Source organism: Saimiri boliviensis, chromosome 1 (assembly GCF_048565385.1).
Source record: "Saimiri boliviensis isolate mSaiBol1 chromosome 1, mSaiBol1.pri, whole genome shotgun sequence".
NCBI lineage: Eukaryota > Metazoa > Chordata > Mammalia > Primates > Cebidae > Saimiri > Saimiri boliviensis.
Window position 1 is genome coordinate 163,668,471 of NC_133449.1, and position 21,254 is coordinate 163,689,724.

At 41.1% G+C, this 21,254-nt stretch overlaps 1 protein-coding gene across 12 annotated transcripts in view; it reads left to right on the forward strand.

The window, feature by feature from the left end:
• PPP2R2B (protein phosphatase 2 regulatory subunit Bbeta) overlaps positions 1-21,254 on the forward strand; it is a 520,898-nt gene that overhangs the window by 425,891 nt on the left and 73,753 nt on the right. For all 12 annotated transcript variants that reach the window (XM_074379725.1, XM_074379718.1, XM_074379708.1 and 9 more), the window contains one exon: positions 14,973-15,150. In XM_074379725.1, coding sequence (XP_074235826.1) covers positions 14,973-15,150 — 178 coding nt within the window. The remainder of the gene's footprint in view (positions 1-14,972; positions 15,151-21,254) is intronic.

Consider the following 21,254-nt stretch of genomic DNA (forward strand, 5'->3'; position numbering starts at 1 on the left):
ACGGTTCCATATCTCATGGTAACTAAGGGTGCTAGTTTGGTGTGTGTCTTTCCATACGTTTCTCTGTATCTATGAATACATATTTTAACATTAATAAATGAATGGATGTGACTTTGTTTTGTTTACAAAACTGAGTTCACACTAGACATATTACTCAGTCATATAAACATCCCTCCAGGTCAATTTACCTTCCTTGAAAGAGCTGCAGATATTCTAAAGTATAGGTGTTCTATGACAGTAAATCATTCCTCCATTAATAGATATTCATATTGTTTCTAGATTTTGCTATAACAATGCTACAATAAATGTTCTCAAACATACAGACATACCTTGTTTTATTGCATTTTGCTTTATTGTGCTTCATAGATAGTAGGTTTTTTACAAGTTAAACATTTGTAGCAAACCTGTGACAAGCAAATCTATGAGCTCACTTCATGTCTCAGTGCCATATTTTGGTAATTCTTGCAATGTTTCAGATGTTTTCATTATTATCCTTGTTATAGAGATCTGTGTTCATTAATTTCTGAGGTTAATATTGGAATTCTTACAGGGTGTTTTGGGTCTCTCACTTTAAATCAAAAGCTAAAAATGATTAAGCTTAGTGAGAAAGGCATGTTGAAAGCCAAGATAGGCCCAACACTAGGGCCTCTTGTGCCAAAAATTTAGCCAAGTTGTGAATGCAAAGGAAAAGTTCTTGGAGGAAATAAAACATGCTACTCCAGTGAGCACACAAATGATAAGAATGCAAAATAACCACCTTGCTGACATGGAGAAGGTTTGAGTGGTGTGGATAGAAGATCAAACCAGCCACAACATTTCCTTAAGCCAAAGCCTAACCGGGAGCAAGGCCCTAACTCTCTTTTGTTCTGTGAAGGCTAAGGGAGGGGAGGAAGCTGCAGAATAAAAAATTTAGAAGCTAGCAGAGGTTGGTTCATGAGTTATAAGACACTATCTCCATAGAACAGTAATACAAAGTGAAGCAGCAAGTGCTGATGTAGAAACTGCAGAAAGTTATCCAGAAGATCTAGCTAAGATCATGAGTGGTGGTGGCTACACTAAACAACAGAGCTTCAATGTAGACAAGAGAGCCTTATATTGGAAGAAAATCCAATCTAGGACTTTCGTAGCTAGAGAGAAGTCAGTGGCTGACTTCAAAGCACAGGCTGATCCTTTCGATAGGGGCTAATGCAGCTGGTAACTTTAAGTTGAAGCTAATGCTCATTAACCATTCTGAAAGTCCTAGGGCCCTTAAGAATTACACTAAATCTACACTGCTTGTGCTCTAAATGGAGCAGCAAAGCCTGAATGAGAGCATCTCTGTTTACAGCATGGTTTACTGAATATTTTAAGCCTACTTTTGAGACCTACTGCCTGGAAAAGCAGATTTATTTCAAAATATTACTGCTCCTTGACAATGCATCTAGTCACCCAAGAGCTCTGATGGAGAAGTACAAGGAGACTAACATATTTAGGCCTGCTAACAACATCCATTCTGCAGCCCATAGATTAAAAAGTCATTTTGGACTTTCAAATCTCATTACTTAAGAAATACATTTTGAAAGGCTGTCGCTACTAAAAATAGTTTATCTGATGGATCTGAACAAAGTAAATTGAACATCTTCTGGGAAGCACTCACCATTCTAGGTGCCCTTAAGAACATTCATGATTTAAGAAAGGAGGTCAAAATATCAACATTAACAGGAGTTTGAAAACATTTGATTCCAACTCCCATAAATGACATTGAGGGGCTCAAGATTTCAGTGGAGGAAATCTCTGCAAATGTGGTGGAAATAAAAAAATATAGAATTAAAAGCAAAGCCTGAAGATGTGCCTGAATTGCTGCAGTCTATGTTAAAACTTTAACAGATAAGGAGTTGCTTGTTATGGATAAGAAAAGAAAATGGTTTATTGAGATGAAATCTACTCCAGTGAAGATGCTGTGAACCTTGTTGAAATGACAACAAAGGATTTAGAATATCAACTTAGTTAATAAAGAAGTGACAGTGCTTGAGTGGATTGTCTCTAATTTTGAAAGAATTTCAGTGGATAATATGCTATCAAACAGCATCATATGCTACAGAGAAATAGATGAAAGGAAGAGTCAATCGCTATGGCAAACTTCATTATTGTCTTTTAAAAATTGCAACAGCCACGTCAACCTTCAGCAGTTACCACCCTGATCAATCAATCAGCAGCATCAACATTGAGGCAAGACCATCTACCTGCAAAAAGATTATAACTCACAGAAGGTTCAAATGATCATTAGCATTATTTAGCAAAAATTTTTTACTTAAATTATGTACCTTGTTCATTTTAGACATAACGTTATTGTACACTTAATAGACTACAGTATAGTGTAAGCATAACTTTACACTGGGAAACAAAAAAATTGTATAACTTTATTGCAATATTCACTTTATTGTGGTGTTCTGGAATTGAACTTGCAGTATCTCTGGGACATGCCTGTGTATTATTATGTACAGATGTTTTTAAGGGATAGTTTTCATTAAAGTAGGGTTTACTAAGTTAAAAGATATGTACATTATTTTAACAGCTACTTTCAGATTACCTTCTGAAAATCTTGTTGCAATTCATGCTTCCATGAGTAAATGCTCATTGTTTATTCCATCTCCAGGATAGGATGTTATAGTTTTCTTTTTATACATCCAACTGAGAGGCAGCATAGGTATAGTGGTTTAGAATTAGGACTCACTTAGCTAGAAATACTGAGTATCTATCTCAGCTCCAGCAAGTACCAGCTGTGTGCTTTTAGCTAGGACACATTACTGCTTTGTGTCTCAGATACACTGATCTGTATAAAGAGGATGATATGAATACCTACCTCATAAAATTGTTATGAGTGTAAAAGAATTAATAGTTATAAGACTTATAACAGCAACTGGCATATAGTAAATTCTTCATGATTAAAGGTTAAAATTAAAAGATTCATCAGATTAATCTTTTACAAGATTAAAGATTTTTAAAATATTAGTTTACATCTCTTTGCTAATGAGTTGGGCATATTTCTATTAGTGTCTTGGTCATCTTCTTTTCCCTTTTTCTAAATTTTCCATTCCTTTTTTTACCCATACTTTTATTGAGCTGTTTGTCTTTTTACTAATTTTCATGAACTCTTTATATATTATAAATAGTAACCTTTTTCCTGTCTTTTTTATCTTCCATAAGTGATTTCCTATTTATGATTATAAATATCATCAGAATTTTTTTAAATTAACAAAAATCCTTCAATCAGTATAGAACTATAAAAATCAATTTAAACCCATGGTCTTAGTCTGTTTTGTGTTTGTATAACAGAATATCACAGACTGGGTAATTTATAAAGAAAATAAATTTATTTCTCACAGTTCTAGAGGCTGGAAAGTTCAATATCAAGGTGCCAGCATCTTGTGAGAATCTTCATGCTGCATCACCCATGGCAGAAGCAGAAGGGCAAAAGAGAACCCCTGGGGGCCCAGGCATCAGTTTTTAAAAAGAGATCTTATTTCATTCTGACGTGCAGCCAAGGCTGGGAATCAGACAATGCAACCCTGAAATGTCAATCTTAAGTCAATTTGTTTCTAAATCAAAGCATTGCTAGTAATTACTCCCGCCATCTGTTGGTGGGAGGCAGAACTGACACAGTGTAGCTATGGATATTATAGCATTGTGCAGATCGATGAAAGGCCATGTTTTCTAAATTCTTAGAAATGTATCTTTGTGTTTATCCAGACCTTTTTAATGTAAATGACCTCTCAGGTAACTTCAAGCTGTAAGATTCTTGAAATTAGTATCAAATTTGTATTTATCTTCTTGGTTCTGTGTATTTCATAGCAATAAATGTCAGAATGCAGTGTGATACTTCTGAGGTTTGGTCAGTCCTTGGTGATCAAAGATACAGTGATATTTATTTTAATAACAGGAAAAGGTAATACTTCATCAATAACAGTTAAAAAAAACAGCAAAAAACAATTTTTGTGATTAATCCTAACCATACTAATCAAAAATTAAAACACTGTCTCTCCCAACCCTACTCTCCCCAGCTGTAAATGTTAATTGAAATTTTCTCTACTGGGGTATTTTAAGATGTCTCTTTTTTTCTTGTGGCATTACACAATGTAAAACATCAAAGGAAATAACAGGAAGGCAGTGAACAGGGAAACACACTTTGAGAAATAGTGATATTGGCAGAAAATGTAAGTGTCTGGGGAAAAAAATAAGATAAAACTGGCAGAATTACAGCCTTCTGCCTGGGTTGGTAATTAGACACTGAGTTTATCTTCTGAAAGAAAGGTATTTTTTCTCTCCTTTTCATAGGCCAAAAGAAGTCAAAGATACAAAGAGCATGAAATTGTTTGCCGTGCAAACCATTCTTGAGGCATTGAATTTCAAATATATACATTAATTCCTAAGGCAGCTTTTATGCATTGTATATTATTCTTATAGCTGGCTATGGGGGATAAGTCTTTCAAATATATATCATATATGTATTTGAAATATAGATATTAAAAATATTTCTATATATTTATGTGTATATATATATATATATATAATATATATGCATGTATATGAAGTACTTTTTCATCCAAAACATCTTCATGAACTGAAACTTACTGCTGGCCTACTGTGGAAGTCAGCACTTGGTTTCTTCTATCCACCCTAGATTTGGACTGTGTTCCGGGAGAGTGTCCTTAAGAGCTGGGTTTTTCAACCTTGGAACTGTTGACATTTTATGCTAGACAATTTTTTGTTTCAGAGGGAGCTTCCCTGTTCATCAAAAGGAATTGAGCAGCATCCCTAGCTCCTGTACACGTATGTCAGTAACATCCCCTCGGTAGTGGCAACCAAAAATATCTCCAGACACTGCCCAACGGCAAAATCACTCCTAATTGAGAACCACTGATTAAGAGGACCAAATGCTTATAGCTCTGCTTTTATGGGGTGAATTGTCATGTCTTTAAAAACAACTGATTCCTCAGTCTAAATTAGAGCCCTTATTTCTTTCTCTCATGAAACAATATACATCTCTTTATAGGACCAGTGACAGTTTATAACATTATATTTATTTACTTGGAGACATTTATGTCTTTCTTCCCTATTAGACTTTAAATTCTACGTCTTAATCTGTTTTGCTCACTCTGTATACATACTACCTAGTACAGTAATTGGCACTTAATAAATGTTTGTCAAATGAAAGAATATAATTCTAAGATATTTAATGACCTGAAACACAAAGCCTGACTTGGTTCAAAGGGATTTTTCTTCTCAGGCTTATTTCATTCTATACGACAAAGCCAGTAAAAGAAGAAATTAGGGACATATTGAGGCTGTTGAAGGGTGTGAGCAGGGAAATCTCAAAATTATATTATTTGGATGGGATTCCCAGGGGGTTTTGGCGGGGTGCTGGTGAGTGGCAGTTTCATTCTGGAAACAACAGCTCTGATATGTCGCTGTAAGCCAGAGCCAGCCTATCACTCCTGCTTTCTGAACTCCATCCACCATTGATCCATAGAAGAAACAGGTTTTTTGACCAAAGCAAGGTTCAACGTTCCACTAATTCTTTGAGGAAAAACGCCCTAGGACCAGGAGAAAGGTAACTATAGACAACAAGCATCAGTACAAATAGCACAAGAGGTCTTTAAATGCTTCTTTTCAGGTTTTTAAAAAATGGAACTAAGATGCATATTTTTTAAATGAAAAATGACTGGCATTCTTCCCACTGAAAATGAAAAGTAATTTAATTTGTTAGTGGTTTATTTTATTTGACAGTCGTTGTACATACTCGATTTGGTTTGTTACACTGAATTACCCTTTAATAATGGGTACACACAATGCCAGACTTTGCCCCCCAGGTTAGTTTGATAATTGGATGAGCATCTATATTGTTCAAGATTTTCGTGACAATGAGGACAGAGCTATTTGCAAAACCCCTAACCAGGAGAGCTTTCAGCTTTTTAAATTCTCAGTAAAGTTAATTGCTATCCAATGACCAATCATTCCCCTCACTACTTTTCCTAAACAATTTCCATTGTATAATCATGACCGAATTCCCTTAGTGAATGGAAAAGATGCTAAAGCCTCAGAGCCAATAAAGAAAAGTCAGAAAATCTTCCCCAGGCAATCTTTCAGAATGGACCATTTTTCTACAATTGGAAGTTAATGGTAAGAATGCCAATAATAGCTGCCATAGGGGCTGGAACCAGAGAGCCAACAGCCAGCAACAATTCTACCCCTTGGCCACCACATGACAGTGGGCAGACTTCATGACCTGTGTTGCTTCAGGAGTTACATCCAAAAAAATGACAATGATCTTAGTACCTACTTCATAAGGCCAGTGTAAAGATTCAATAACATGGTGTGCATAAATGCTTAGCACATACCTGGCACAAAGCAAGGTCTCCATAAATGTTTCTTCATTAGACTGTGTATATCAATTCTTGTGCTAAGTTCTCTTAACAATGCTACCGAAAGAGCTATATATCCCCAACATTAAGGAAGGGAATACTGATATCAAGAAAGATTAAACAAGCCCAAGGCCACATGGTTGGTAATTAGCACAGCCAGGACCCAAGCCCAAGTCTGTGTAACTTGAAAAGTCCTCTATTCCATTCCAGTTGTGAGCTTGTTTACCCCTAGAAGAATTTTGAATAGCTGTGTACCTTCCAGGGCACGTTAAAGTGGACAACTAAGCATGTCCATTGTAATGTTAAATAATTGCAGAAAATGTGACTTCAGAGTATTTTAAACATTGGCAGTTTAAAATAAAACTGTTATATCACCTTTGTTGCATCCAGTGGGATTTAAATACCTCATTACTGGATACTCACCAATACCCACTAAAAGAATATGTGAACAATTTTTTTTAACTCAAAAGCTTTATATATTTTTTTCTTTTTAAAACATCTTTTTTACTGCATTTCCCCTAAATGTTAAAAGTTTTTTTGATCGTTTCTTTAACATATATAGATGTAAATAGGTTTTTCCTTTTATGAATATATTACTATAAGACTTTAAAATTATCTTCTGGGTTTAGTTGTTGCCATAACTATTAATAGAACACAATACATCAAAACAACATTAACATATAATTCTGACAAGTGATGACTACATATAAAAAGTAAAATTTTATTAGAAATGCGTATCATAACGAGCTGGGGATGGGGGCATCTGTGGGGCCTTGATTAAAAGTGTCATGCAAATGTCCCTCTCAGAAGAGTTTATGAATTGCATAATACACCTTAGTAAGATTCAAGATAAGTTAAGGTACATCTTCTATATCTTTCTTTTGCAAAAGGAAAAAGGAGAGCCTAGGCTGTGGGTACTCCTGAAAAGATCTGATTTTAGGAAGGAGAACATGGAAGTTAGGAATGAAGAGATGAATTTCCTTAAAATTTTTTCACATAGTTCTTAGCAAGTCATCCACCACGACTGTTCCAAGGGGAACAGTATTCTCATTGAAGACAGCTGCTCTGTACCACCAAGCTGTATTGCTTTGGAATTAGGGTATTTACGGAAGGACCCAATGGCTCTCCCATTTTTATGACAATTCACTCCCTCTTCCTTGAAAACAAAGTCTGGCTGCCCCTTAGCTATTGGCTTTATCCCAAACCTATGGCAATTGTTACTAAAAATTCATGAAGGCTGTTTCTTAAAGGAAGCCCAGTAAAAAGGCAAGGTGATTTGAATTTGAAGTCAGGCTGGAATCTGGAATTTCCAAGCCCCTCTGAGAGCTTTACCATCCAGTGCCTCAAGATGGCATAACATATTCACCCTCACATTCTCCACTGGGCCTCAAACCTGTGGTCCCAGAGCAACAGGATCCTTATACTTAGGATGAGGTGGACACCCAGGACTTCCGCTCTCATCTTTGTCTTTTCTAGATCAAACAGCCTTGGTTTCAGATTCCCGAAAGGGCTGGTTTTGAGTAAGAAGGGGGAGGAGGTTGTATATTGGCTACCTCTCCTGAGATTCTCAAGGATACTCTGTGTGGCAGCTTCTCAGCATGTAGTAGATGCTTAATAAATGTTTGTCAATGGCTTTATCTGGAGCCAGTGTGTGGTTATAACCCTCCTATGTGCACTTCTAATTGGTGATACCCACCAAACCCCATGACCTTGATATATCCTGTCAGTCTAAATGTAGAGTAATCTCAACTATCCGGGGAAGGGAGTGGGGAGCACCTGTTGAACACTAACATGGAGATATGGAGCCAGTGTGGATTTAAATTGATAGCAATTTTTTCAAAGTACTCCAAAATGTTGATTATGTTGGTTGTACATAACAAGCAATGGTATTCAAAGGTTTGTCCCTTCATCTCAATGAGATTTGGCCTAGAGTTACCAAATAACTAAAATCCATCCACATCTTACAGACATCTCTCTCTTCTTGCTTCTCCATCACTTCATCTTTTCTGTTCTTTATCTCCTATCTGGCCATCCCTTCTTTCTTCTCTGAGTCTTGCCTTGAATCTGTCAATTTACCGGGTTGCTGGAGGTTGCAATGATAAACACAGCTGTTGTTTTTTTCTCTGTGAAAAAATCCTCTCATGAAGGTTTATTAAGGGGAGTCCTCCCCATGGCATCCCCCTGCTGTGCCTTTTCACAGATGTTTTTTAAAGTGGAGGCTTCAGGGTCTTCCTGTTTTCTAGGGCTCTACTCTGCTTTAATTGCATGTCTCTGAAGCAAGGCACCGTGATCAGCCACCCCCCACTTAGGTGCCGTGGAAGATTGTGAAGAATCGCTGGTGTGGTCACCAAATAAGCCAAATGACAGCAACGTTCATTTTGTTAGTAAATGGGTTCTGGGAAGTGAAAGATGATCTGCTATTTCCCAAGAGGAGAGGCAGGACAGATAATAAGAAGCTGCGGGGGGAAGACTGAAGGCGGGTGGGCAGAGACAGAAGGAAGGGTGAGGGAAGATAGAGTCCCAGATCAGGCAGCTACTCACAGGTAGCTACTCACGCCTCCCTGGGCTCTCCTCACCCGCACAGTGAAGGTGGTGATCCGGCCCTAACTACCGATCCAACATCTTTTCCGGCTGCTCTGCTTCCTTACTCACTTCTCTCCAGCTGTAAAAGCTCTTTGCTGACAGGTACAGTGGCATGTGCCCATAGTCCCAGCTACTCAGGAGGCTGAGGCAAGAGGATCACTTGAGCACAGGGGACCTGGGCTGTAGTGCCCTATACCGATAGGGTGTCCACACTAAATTCAACATCAATATGGTGATCTCCTGGGCACGAGGGACCACCAGGCTGCCTAAGGAGGGGTTAACCTTCCCAGGTCAGAAACAGAACAAGTGAACGCTCCCATGTTGATAAGTAGTGGGATCGTGCCTGTGAATCACCGTTGCACTCCAACCTGGGCAACTTAGCAAGACCCTGTCTCTTTAAAAAGAAAAGCTCTTTGCTATTGTTCCTCCTGTACTTGCCCTTGCATTCCCTGTGCCCCCTGCCTGGAATGCTCTTTCCCATAGAGCTGCATGGCTCCCTCTCTCACTTCATTCAGGTCTCTGTTCAACCATCACTCCCTCAGAAAGGCCTTCTGTGACCACCCCACCTCAAAGAGCATACCTCCTGCTTGCTAGCCCCTTACCCAGCTCAGGTTTCCCTCATATACACATACACACAAGAACTTATACCCCACAGAGTGTTCACTGTTGTGGCACTAGCCCCTAGAACATGTCTGCTATTGAGGAGGGATTTAACGAGTATTTGTTGAATGAATAGCTAAATCGCTGGCCTTACCCCAGAAGCACAGTCACCCGTCTATATACGTGTCCTTTGTGGTCTCTCCTGAGTTTGCACACTGCTGGTCCCTTTGACTGGAGCCCAGTTCCCTCCCGTCCCCACCGCCCACCTCTCTCTGGGGACCTCCCACTCACCCTTCAAGCCCTGGCTAGCTTGGTAGTCCTCTCCTTTCTGAGGTCTGCCTTGGGGTCCCCAGGCAGGACCCCTTTGGCTGATATTACCTGGGCAGTGCCTACTGACCTCCATGGCGGTATGATTAACCTTGCTGAAAGGTCTGTTAACTTGTCTCCCTCCCAAGCATCTGAGTGTGCTTTAAGTGACTAAGGGCATAGACTCTTGAGTCAAAGAGTGGCAGAAGTGCCAGGCCTGAGTAGTCGCCCTGCCTCAGACTCACCGTGTGCCTTCAGACAAGTTCACCTTTCCGTGCCTCAGCTTCCTCGTCTGTGCAATAGGGATTGTAACATCTACCAAGTTAATTACGAAACAGCGAAGAAAATTCACTGATGAACTGCTTGAGGGTTTAAAACACTCTAATCAGTCAGTTGGGTAAGAGGATAGACTGGAGGCTGTGTGATTTGAGGGGGGGATGGCCATGGAAGGCCTTCCTGAGGAGTGACCTTCGAGCAGGGACTGATTGAAGTGAGGGAGGAAGCCATGCCGCTCTCTGGTGGGGAGAGCTTCCCAGGAATATTACAACTGAAATAGATCTCTGTAAGCTTCATTGAAGATTAGACTCAGGCTGCTCTTTGGGGACCTGGGACATTATTCAGTTAATATTCTAATGTAATACTGGGTGTCCAGGGCTGGGATGCTTGTCCTTTGAAAGCAGCCTAGGAGAATGAGCTGAAACTCAACTGGGATCAGAGAGGAGGATGAAGCCCCTGAGTCGGGGGACGTCACTGAATTCCAGCTGCTCAGCATAGAACCACCTGCAGGTGGGCCAAGCACTGGCCGCTCAAAGCGCCAAGGACCGGCCACTTTCCCCACAGCACCTCCCTTGTCTCTGCATTGATCCTAGCCCCATCAACGACTCTGCCAAGATGGCTCAGACAAGAAGGTTTGAACTGAGTTAAGACGTCCTGGCCTGATTTGAATTTTGTCTAGTTCTGCTTCTGTCATTTGGCAAAAGGGGGTTCTGGTCCCATGGAGGATGGCTCAGGCAGGTGGTGTGCTGAAGCAGAAGTCTGGGACAGGAGGCAGAGGCCTGGGCTGTGCGGGCAACCCTAGAAAGGTAACCATGGACAAGGTACTTAACCTCTGAGACCTCGATGTCCTCATCTGTAGATTTCAAGAACTGCCCAGGCTACTCGCTTTCACACTTTGCTTATCCACAGAAATATTTCTTCCAGCGTGATATTATTGAGGATGCCAGCGTATAATACCAAGAATAATGAAGGAGGAGAGGCCTAGACACTATGGCCTCCCACTATAAGACTCTCCCCCACACACAGATGATGTCTTAGGAAGAGGCTCTATGGGTTCTTCCAAGCCAACACGTTCCCTGATTTGATGTCACATCCATACGGCACAGAGGCTTTTTAAAGTCTTAGGCTAAATCACATGAGATTGCTGATATTTGGCAATTTTTGACTTACAGAAATGGCAGTTTTGTATTTCAGTCTAATAGTTTCATTCACATTGAGGACTCCTCTGCCTCCCCCAACCTCCCCTGTAAAATGGGGCAAACAGAAGGAATAATCCTTGGAAGGTTGGTTACTGAGGGCATTGGGAGAGATAACTCCTTGGATTTGGGTGGAGCAGGGAGCGGGGGGTTCTAAACACAGCAGCGGGCACAAGAAGCTCTCCATGTATGTTTCCAGAGACAGCTTTAATGATTGCCTGTGGGCCTGACTCAGGGAATAGTGTCCGAATCTCCTCCCTGCCTGGCCTCAAAAGGAGTACGTGGCCAGAGCAGATGAAAAACAATCTCAATGTGGTTTCCTAATCGTCCATCCTATCCTGCTTGAACCACCAAACTTCCCTTTTCCTCCTTGGAAGGGCAGTCGCTGGGCAGCGGACAAGCCTTTACATAGGCCTGGGACTGAGGCTGGAATAACATGAGAGGCATTCAGCTCTCCATCCCCCTGTCTTATCTGCAAAGTGTTAGAGGCTCCATCCCCAGATACCTACATGGAGCCCTTACCCATTAAGTGGTACATCATGGAATATGTCAGCCTGAATTAGCAGGCAGGCCCGTCACATTAAGCTGAAGCTCTGGGCTGGCAGCTCCCACTCTGTAATGCCTCTTGTTCCTGGCTGCATGCTCCCTTTCACGTCACCACAGCCACAGGAACCATCTGCAGACAATGCACCGTAACCAAGGAGGCCCAGGAAAGAGTTCAGGAGAACCCTCAGGAAGTCCGGCAGATTCCATTTCTTTTGTGGCCCTTGGGATCCTGCTCTGAGCTCTGGTACCTCTGGAGGGCAGAGGAAGCAGGTAGCAACCAAAAGCTTCAGGTGGGGAACTCCTTTGTGACAAACTATAAAAGCATGGCACACGTTTCTCAAAGAACAAATTCTGTGTTCAAATACCATGAATACCAACACCACCTAACTGAAGTTTCTTAATGACAGCAGTGCTATGAGTCCCGCTACCATTATAACTACCAGTAATGCTAGTTATTCCATCAATTCTCCTGGCAATTTATGTCACTTTCAGAGCATTTGTCACTTCCTACTCTGTATGATATTTCAATAGGGTGTGGTACAGTGGGAGGAACACTCACTTAGCAGTCCCCAAATTAAACCTAGCTATGCTTCCTTTGTCTGGGCAACCGTGGGCCAGTGACTTAGCCTCTCTGTGCCTGAGTTTTCTCTTTGTATGAGTACGTATTGTACCTTTGTATGAGTACCAGTGTGACTATCCTCACAGGGCTCTTGAAAGAATTACCTGAGATTATGTATGAAGAATGCTTGACACAGAGAAAATGCACCATAAATATTTCAATGTAGAGTTTCTGAGGGCAAGGTTACTTTTTATCCGTTACGATACCTTAACTCAGGCATGCCCTTAATTGGTATCCAAGAATATATGATCTTCCCTTTTAGAATTCTACCTCATTAGTCCTCTAACTTGTTTTCCACTGTACATCTGGAATGATCTAATCAAAACCGAGATTTGATTGTATCACAGTCATTACAAATCCTTTCATTTTTTTTCCCTATTCGCTTGGAATAATGGCAAAACTTTTTTGGAGGAGTGTTGCCTCCTACCTACCCTGTGACCTCATCTCCCACAATAGCTGCCATCACTACCTCTGTCTCAACCACAGTGACCTATCGGTCCTTCACTCTTGACTTGTTCACCCCACCACAGGACCTTTGCACATCCCTCAAACACATTCTCCCCTCCTAGCCTGGTTAAATCCCTACCCATCGTTCACATCTCAACACACTCATACCTTCTCAGGAAAGCCTCTCCAGTTCTCCCTGAGCAGGTTAAAACCCTCTTGGCAGTATATCCTCTCTTTGGGGGACCTAGTTCTTTTAATCACGTCTGTCTCCTCTGACAAGATTAGCTGTAGATGGCAGGACCTGTGTCTGGTTCTGCTCACCAGTTGTTCCCCCTAGGACTTCGTGTGACACTCAGTAAATGTTGTTGTAAGACTGGGTAGGAGGTTGCGTTGGAGGTCAGATCATCTCAGCAAAACCCCAAACCACACTTTGTGATAGTGAGGGCATAGGGAGCATGGTCACTGTTTTGCAGACAGCGTGATTGAGCTCAGGAGGAGCAGGTTAGTTGCCCAGACCTCACAGCCTGTTGGTTAGTGGCAAACTGGTCTCCCAATTCCTGCCACGCACACTTAACGCTATAGGGCCATTATTTATGATTGGGATGGGGGACCACAAAGACTTTCCCTCCCTTTCCTTTCCTACCATTCAGACAATGGCTGACTCATCTAGAGCCACTCCCAAGTCACCTCTAGTTTCTGGGTTATCAAGTACCACATCTGTCTAGAATTCCGTGTTTCCTCTGAATCATTCATTTGGTTTAAAAACTCCCTCAAAGGTGAGTTCAAGTCCCTCAAGTCTGGGCTGGGAGAATTCTTTTTTCTAAAAGATTATATTGGTGAGGTGGCTGCACTTCAGAAAATTTAACTTTTGTTTGTACTTTCTTCTCCTCGCCACCTGGGTTGAAGCCAATCCAGAAGTCGAAGTCTTCATCTACCACCTGGTATCAAATCAGTCGGGGCTCAGTTGCAAGAGATGATGAGCTTGAAAAGAAAATAGCTTTGGTTATTTTATTATCTTGTTTTTATTAAGAGACCATGCCTGTGGTGTGGGGTTTTGTTTGTCTTTGGTGCTTTTTTAGTTTGCTTCCTTTCAGACATCTGTGTTCTTACTCTCTTTCTTTGGAGCCAGTTCACCCAGAACTCATAGATGAAGGAGGAAGCGTGATGGTTCTTTGTTCATGTTTGCCAGAGAGACAGTCATGTGTGGGAAACTATTTAACTGCCGATTCCCTTATCCACCAGAAAGAAATCATTTACTCATTTGTTCTCATTCTTTCAACAAATACTTACTGAGAAGTTTTTATATATCAGTAAGGTGACCATATCATTAATATCCAAACTGGGATAGTTTTGCATGTAAATGTGGAGACTACCTGGTTCTCACTCTAAGACAAGTATAAACCAAGATTTTCTCAGGTCAATCAGGATGTCACTGGGTTCCCTCTATATTAGTGACTGAATTTGGACTGTTAGAGTCTTGGGTGATGATAAAGTTTCCCAAAATGCCCTTAAGGATTGAGAACAAAGCCAGGAAGGGGTGTAGGCTTCCAAAGCCATGAGATGAAAAGACATAAAAGATAAATTTAGATTGAAGTTGAATTAGACATTTTAAAAATTTTCCCACAACTTCATTTTTTAAATAGATTCCATGTTTTAAAAAAAAAATCTGGAACAACGTCTCTGAAAGGTAATGATTCCACAATGGAAGCCAAGTTCCCCTGAGACGAGGCCACCTGGAGGAGCTTGGGAAAATGTTTAGAATTTACAAAGAATGAAATTTCCCATCAGGGCTAAGTGATGGTGATATCTTTTGAAAGAGGAGGAATGGAAGGGAACAGGAACAACGTGTGATTCCTTATTAGCCTCTTCTTTCTCTGACTTGGTGTTTCTTCAGTGTGGCTATGATTTGTTGTGCGATAATCAATGACATAAGCATGCACACTCTTTTCCTATGGAAGACCTTTGGTTCCGAAGTGATTTGTTTCTCTTGCATTCCAGGTGCCTGTCTTGAGACCCATGGACCTGATGGTGGAGGCCACCCCACGAAGAGTATTTGCCAACGCACACACATATCACATCAACTCCATATCTGTCAACAGCGACTATGAAACCTACATGTCTGCTGATGACCTGAGGATTAACCTATGGAACTTTGAAATAACCAATCAAAGTTTTAGTATCCTTTCTTTGTGGCCAAGAATCAACTGGCCTGAATTAAGGGTATTCAGGTACGAGTGGGCTTGGGGAAAATATGGAACAGAAATGCAACACCTAGCATTTGTGGAGAACTTGCCCCTTTTAAAATACACTGGCACCTATGAGACTCTTTAATCATAACAATAAAGTTAGGGAAATATTGTTATTACATGTGATAGGCCAGGACTAACTCTGGATTGGAACTCTGAATCAATTCCTTCATTCAGAGTCACGTATATGTCATGAATTAAAATTAGAGAGGATTTTATCAACAAGATAAGACCTGAGAGTTCAGGTTCTTTCTCTGTTTCTTTCTCAGTTAAAGGATTCATAAATCTGTAAGGACAGCATGGACCACAGACATACCTGTTTCCGTTGTATCATAATAGTAAAAATAATAGTGGCTGACATTTATTGAGTTCCAAGCACTTGCACTAGGCACTTTAAGTGTAGGATCCCATTTTTTACCTCATTGAAGTACAGTATGCATATAGAAAAGTACACATAATTGTACAGCTTGATAAAATTTCACAGGTTGAACTCGCCTATAACCAGCATCGATATACGAAAAGAGAACTTTACTAATAATTCTCATGCCCATCATGCCCCTTTATAGTAATAATTTCTACCCCCAAGGACATATTGGATGAAACAATCCTATAACGTAAGTACTATTATCTCCTATTTAATTAAAATTCAGAAAAGTCAGCCGGGCACAGTGGCTCACACTTGTAATCCCAGCACTTTGGGAAGCTGAGGTGGGTGGATTGCTTAAGGTCAGCAGTTCAAGACCAGCCTGGCCAACATGGAGGAACCCCACCTTTACTAAAAATAAAAATTAAAAAAAAAAAATAGCCAGGCATGGTGGCACACGCCTGTAGTCCCAACTACTTGGGAGGCTGAGGCAAGAGAATTGCTTGAACTTGGGAAGCAGAGGCTGCAGTGGGCCAAGGTCGCTCCCCTGCGCTCCAGCCTGGGTCACAGAGCCAGACTCCATCTCAAAAAATAAAAATTAAAAATTAAAAAAATAGAAAAGTCAAAATAATTGCTAAATAGCCGGGCCACCATTTTCACCCCACTGTGTTGACCCTCTATGTTGTAGTAAAAAATGGTCATTTACTGAATACCTATCATGTACTCCATTCCCCAGAAGCCTGAGGCATGAAATTTATGAGGAATGGCACTGAACAACTCAGGCAGCTGGACAATTGACCTAGGCATCAGTATGGAGTTTTCTCTTCCATTTACCAGCCTCCCCCACTCTAACTCCATCTATTCATGAGCTCTGCCAATATGTCCTCTAAAATATATGTCAAATCAACTCAGATGTCCCTATCTCCACTCCTACCTGCACTAGCATAAGCCACTGTTGTCTCTCATCTCTGTGACTGCAGTAATCTCTTGTCTGGTCTCCATTTTTTCCTGCCCTTTTATACAGTACACGCCCCATAACAGTCAGAGTGGACTTTTCAACATGTCATTCAGATATCACTCCTTCCCTGATAAAAACACTCTGGTAGCTTCCCATTGAACTTAAAGTTATTTAACTTGGCCTATAAGATTTCACATAATCTGGAGCCTGTCTCCATCTTTAATATCCTGTCATGTCAGTCTTCCCTAATTCACTTAGTTTCAGCCAACTAACCACTTTTCTGTTCCTGAGTAAACCTTATTCTTCCATTCTTTGCATTTGCTGTTTTCTCTTTCTGGAATATTCTGCCCCCAGCATTCACGTGGCTGGCTACATATCACTATTCAGACCTCGGAGGTACTTTCTCCCGTTAACTCTCAAGTAGCTACCAGTAACTCTCTATCCCTGTTACCGTCATAGTACTTATAATTATTTGAATTTTTTTATTCATATTTTTGGTTTCCTCATATTAGAATGTAAATTCTACAAGAACAAGGGCCTTGTATGAAGTATTGCTGTATATGAAACACTCTGACATATAGAAAATTACTGGACCTGTCAAGTTCAAAATAATAGTAGGTCATCAAAGTAGAGATGTTCAGTAGACAGTTGATCATACAATCTAACCTGGAAATTTAAGAGTTATAGCAAAGCTCTGAAGGTTCATATATAAAATAGACCCCATGATGGCTCAAACAAATAAAAGATTTATTTTTCTATAAAGTCTAATATTGATAATCCCCATAAGCAGGCAGCCTCCTCCAATCAGTAATTCGGAAACTTGGGCCTCTTTCACCTGCAGCTCCCCAGTGTTAACCATGTTTGTAGTGGGACTGTGAAAGGGGAAGGTAATGGAAGATCACAAATGGGAGAGTCCTTTGAGCCAGGCCCTTAAAATGAATGCATTCCATGGTTTTTAGACCATTCAGCCACGTGGCCACCTCTTACTGCTAGACAGCCTAGAAAATGTAGTCTGGCTGTGTGCCCAAGAAAAATGACCTGGTTTTGGTACACAGCTAGCTAGTCTCCACCACAGAGAGCACTCAACAGTCACCAAAGGCTTTCAGGGAAGGCAGCTTTAACCAGGTAGTGGCAAGTATGAGATATATTTGAAAGACACTGAGAACTGACCATCAGGACCGTGCCTGGCATCTTTTGTTGATCACGGAACAGACTCAACATGCTGTCTGGGCCTGCCTACAAATTTTGCCTGGCAGTGCAGCTGCTAATAGAATGAGTGTGGGTGGTGGTTCCCTTTCTCTCTCTCCATCTAGTCCAAGAGCCAGAAATCTGCTCAGGCTCAGCTGGCTGTCACTCGGAGCTTCTGCTTCCCCAGTCTAGGTGACATGTTTTCTGAATTTTGCCTCTAGGCCTTCAAGGAGGAGGGGATTTTCTTTAGGCATTTTGGGAGACAGATGCCCTGGGGAGAATGCAAAGGGAAATATTAATAGCACAGTTTAGGTTATATTCTGCAGATGTGTGACAGCCTGCCAGATGCTGGCATACAAATGAGACTGTGCCATTCACCCTTAAAGCAGCCATATGTAAAATAATCATTGTCATCATGAGAACGATGATAAGTGATATCTATATAGTTCTTTTCAACCAGACCGCCCTAAGCACTGAGCCGACTATACAAACTGAGACCCCTATCCCTCTCATCACTGAAGTATAGCCACCTCTGGGGTAGAAGGCAACCGCCTTTCAAAACAGCCTCAGAAAAATACCAGCCACTAGGCAGGATTTCCACAATGCCCTCTATTCACAAAGGAGACAGAAGAAACATGGTTCAGGATAGAATAATGTGGGATTCCCAAAGCATGGTGTGGCTACTACTGGGGGTGGTAAGCAACGTGCTTCCAAGCAATACATAAACTTTTTTTTAGTTTTCATATTTATTTATTTATTTTAATGAACGTCAGAAAACACAACCATCATATTCTACAATTTCACAGATATTGAAAATCTATTTGTATTACAAAGTAAGTATATGTAAAGTATTAAGTAAATAGTGAGATAAGTGATCTGGAGATATGGTTAGAAAAAGTCATGACTTCCAGTGACTGGCATTTGGTGTGAGTCTGGCATTATGATTGAGAACTCAGGCTTTAGAGTTCAACAAATTAGAGTTCTCACCCAGTCCTACCACTTTCTGGTTGTATAAGCTTTAACATGTTTCTTAATTTATCCAAGCCTCCATTTCTCTATTTTGTTATCTGTAGAAAGGAGCTCTATCAAAGAGGATTGTGAGAATTAAATACACACACAGACACACACACACACACACACACACACACAGACACACACATACACATACACACACACACACACACACACAATTTAGGGCAGTACCTTGCTAAGTAAATACTCAGTAAACAGGGACTACCACACTCATAATAGTTATTGAAAGAACAAGGAAACTAGAAAAGCTGAACATTAGAATGGTGGCTTTTATTCTGCTAAATTCATTATCTGGATTGTCTTTCCAATTCTAGACTCTTCCTTTGGCTCTGCGGTTGGGTATCCTTTGCAAGCTGTTGCTCCCTAGTTACCAGATGTTTGCAGGGACTCTGAGGTCCAGGGCCTTGTGTTTAGCACCAGATCAGAGCAAGGCAGTCCTAAAGCTCATGAAACCTGGTCATGAATTCTCTCCCTTCCATCCATAGCCAGTCCGTCCTTGGCTTGTGTAACAAGTTCTCACATAAAGCAGTCAAGGCTCACTGCAACCTCCGCCTCCTGGGTTCAAGTAATTCTCCTGCCTCAGCCTCCCAAGTAGCTGGGACTACAGGCACACACCACCATGCCCAGCTAATTTTTGTATTTTTAGTAGAGACGGGGTTTCACCATGTTGACCAGGGTGGTCTCGACCTCTTGACCTCGTGATCCACCCACCTCAGCCTCCCAAAGTGCTGGGATTACAGGCATCAGCCACGACACCCGGCCTGGTCTTAATAGGCTAACTCTATCAGGACCATAATAACTCATTAATAGATTGGTAATTTTCTAGGGTGAGAGGCAATAGCAATAAATGAAATTGATATTAAAATATGTGGCTTCTTTATGAAAACTATGCTATACCTAGAATCCTTTGAACTCTTTTCTCAGAATTAAGAATGAATTGGCCGGGCGCGGTGGCTCAAGCTTGTAATCCCAGCACTTTGGGAGGCCGAGGCGGGTGGATCACGAGGTCAAGAGATCGAGACCATCCTGGTCAACATGGTGAAACCCCGTCTCTACTAAAAACACAAAAAATTAGCTGGGCATGGTGGCACGTGCCTGTAATCCCAGCTACTCAGGAGGCTGAGGCAGAAGAATTGCTTGAATCCAGGAGACAGAGTTTGCGGTGAGCCGAGATCATGCCATTGCACTCCAGCCTGGGTAACAAGAGCGAAACTCCGTCTCAAAAAAAAAAAAAGGATGAATTGACCTAAGTTCTTACATTCTCCAACATGGGACCTATTAAATAGACCCAAATCAAGTAAAAATAAAGACTAGCCCTCAACAATGATAAATTAAGTGCCTAGTTTGTGCCAGGCACAAAAATGAGAAAAAACAAATTTGCCACTTTCAGAGTAATGGTCATCAAATACACTAATGAGTATATAATTATAAACTGAGATAATTTCTGTGAAGATAGGGAATATGGTTCTATGAATGCATTTTTTTTTCTTTTTTTTATTGCATTTTAGGTTTTGGGGTACATGTGATGAACATGCAAGATTGTTGCACAGGTACACACATGGCAGTGTGCTTTGCTGCCTTCCGTCCCCTCACCTGTATCTGTCATTTCTCCCCATGCTAACTCCTCCCACCTCCCCACCCCCCGCCCCTCCCCCATTTCCCCCCAACAGACCCCAGTGTGTAGTGCTCCCCTCCCTGTGTCCATGTGTTCTCATTGTTCAACACCCGCCTATGAGCGAGAATATACGGTGTTTGATTTTCTGCTCTTGTGTCAGTTTGCTGAGAATGATGGTTTCCAGGTTCATCCATGTCCCTATAAAGGACGTGAACTCATCGTTTTTGATGGCTGCATAATATTCCATGGTGTATATGTACCACATTTTCCCTATCCAGTCTATCATCGTTGGGCATTTGGGTTGGTTCCAGGTCTTTGCTATTGTAAACAGTGCTGCAATGAACATTCGTGTGCACGTGTCCTTGTAGTAGAATGATTTATAATCCTTTGGATATATACCCAGTAATGGGATTGCTGGGTCAAATGGGATTTCTATTTTTAAGTCCTTGAGGAATCGCCACACTGTCTTCCACAATGGTTGAATTAATTTACATTCCCACCAACAGTGTAAAAGTGTTCCTATTTCTCCACATCCTCTCCAGCATCTGTTGTTTCCCGATTTTTTAATGATCGCCATTCTAACTGGTGTGAGATGGTATCTCAATGTGGTTTTGATTTGCATTTCTCTGATGACCAGTGATGATGAGCATTTTTTCATATGTTTGTTGGCCTCCTGTATGTCTTCTTTTGTAAAGTATCTGTTCATATCCTTTGCCCATTTTTGAATGGGCTTGTTTGTTTTTTTCTTGTAGATCTGCTTTAGTTCTTTGTAAATTCTGGATATCAGCCCCTTGTCAGATGGGTAGACTGCAAAAATTGTTTCCCATTCTGTTGGTTGCCGATTCACTCTACTGACTGTTTCTTTTGCCGTGCAGAA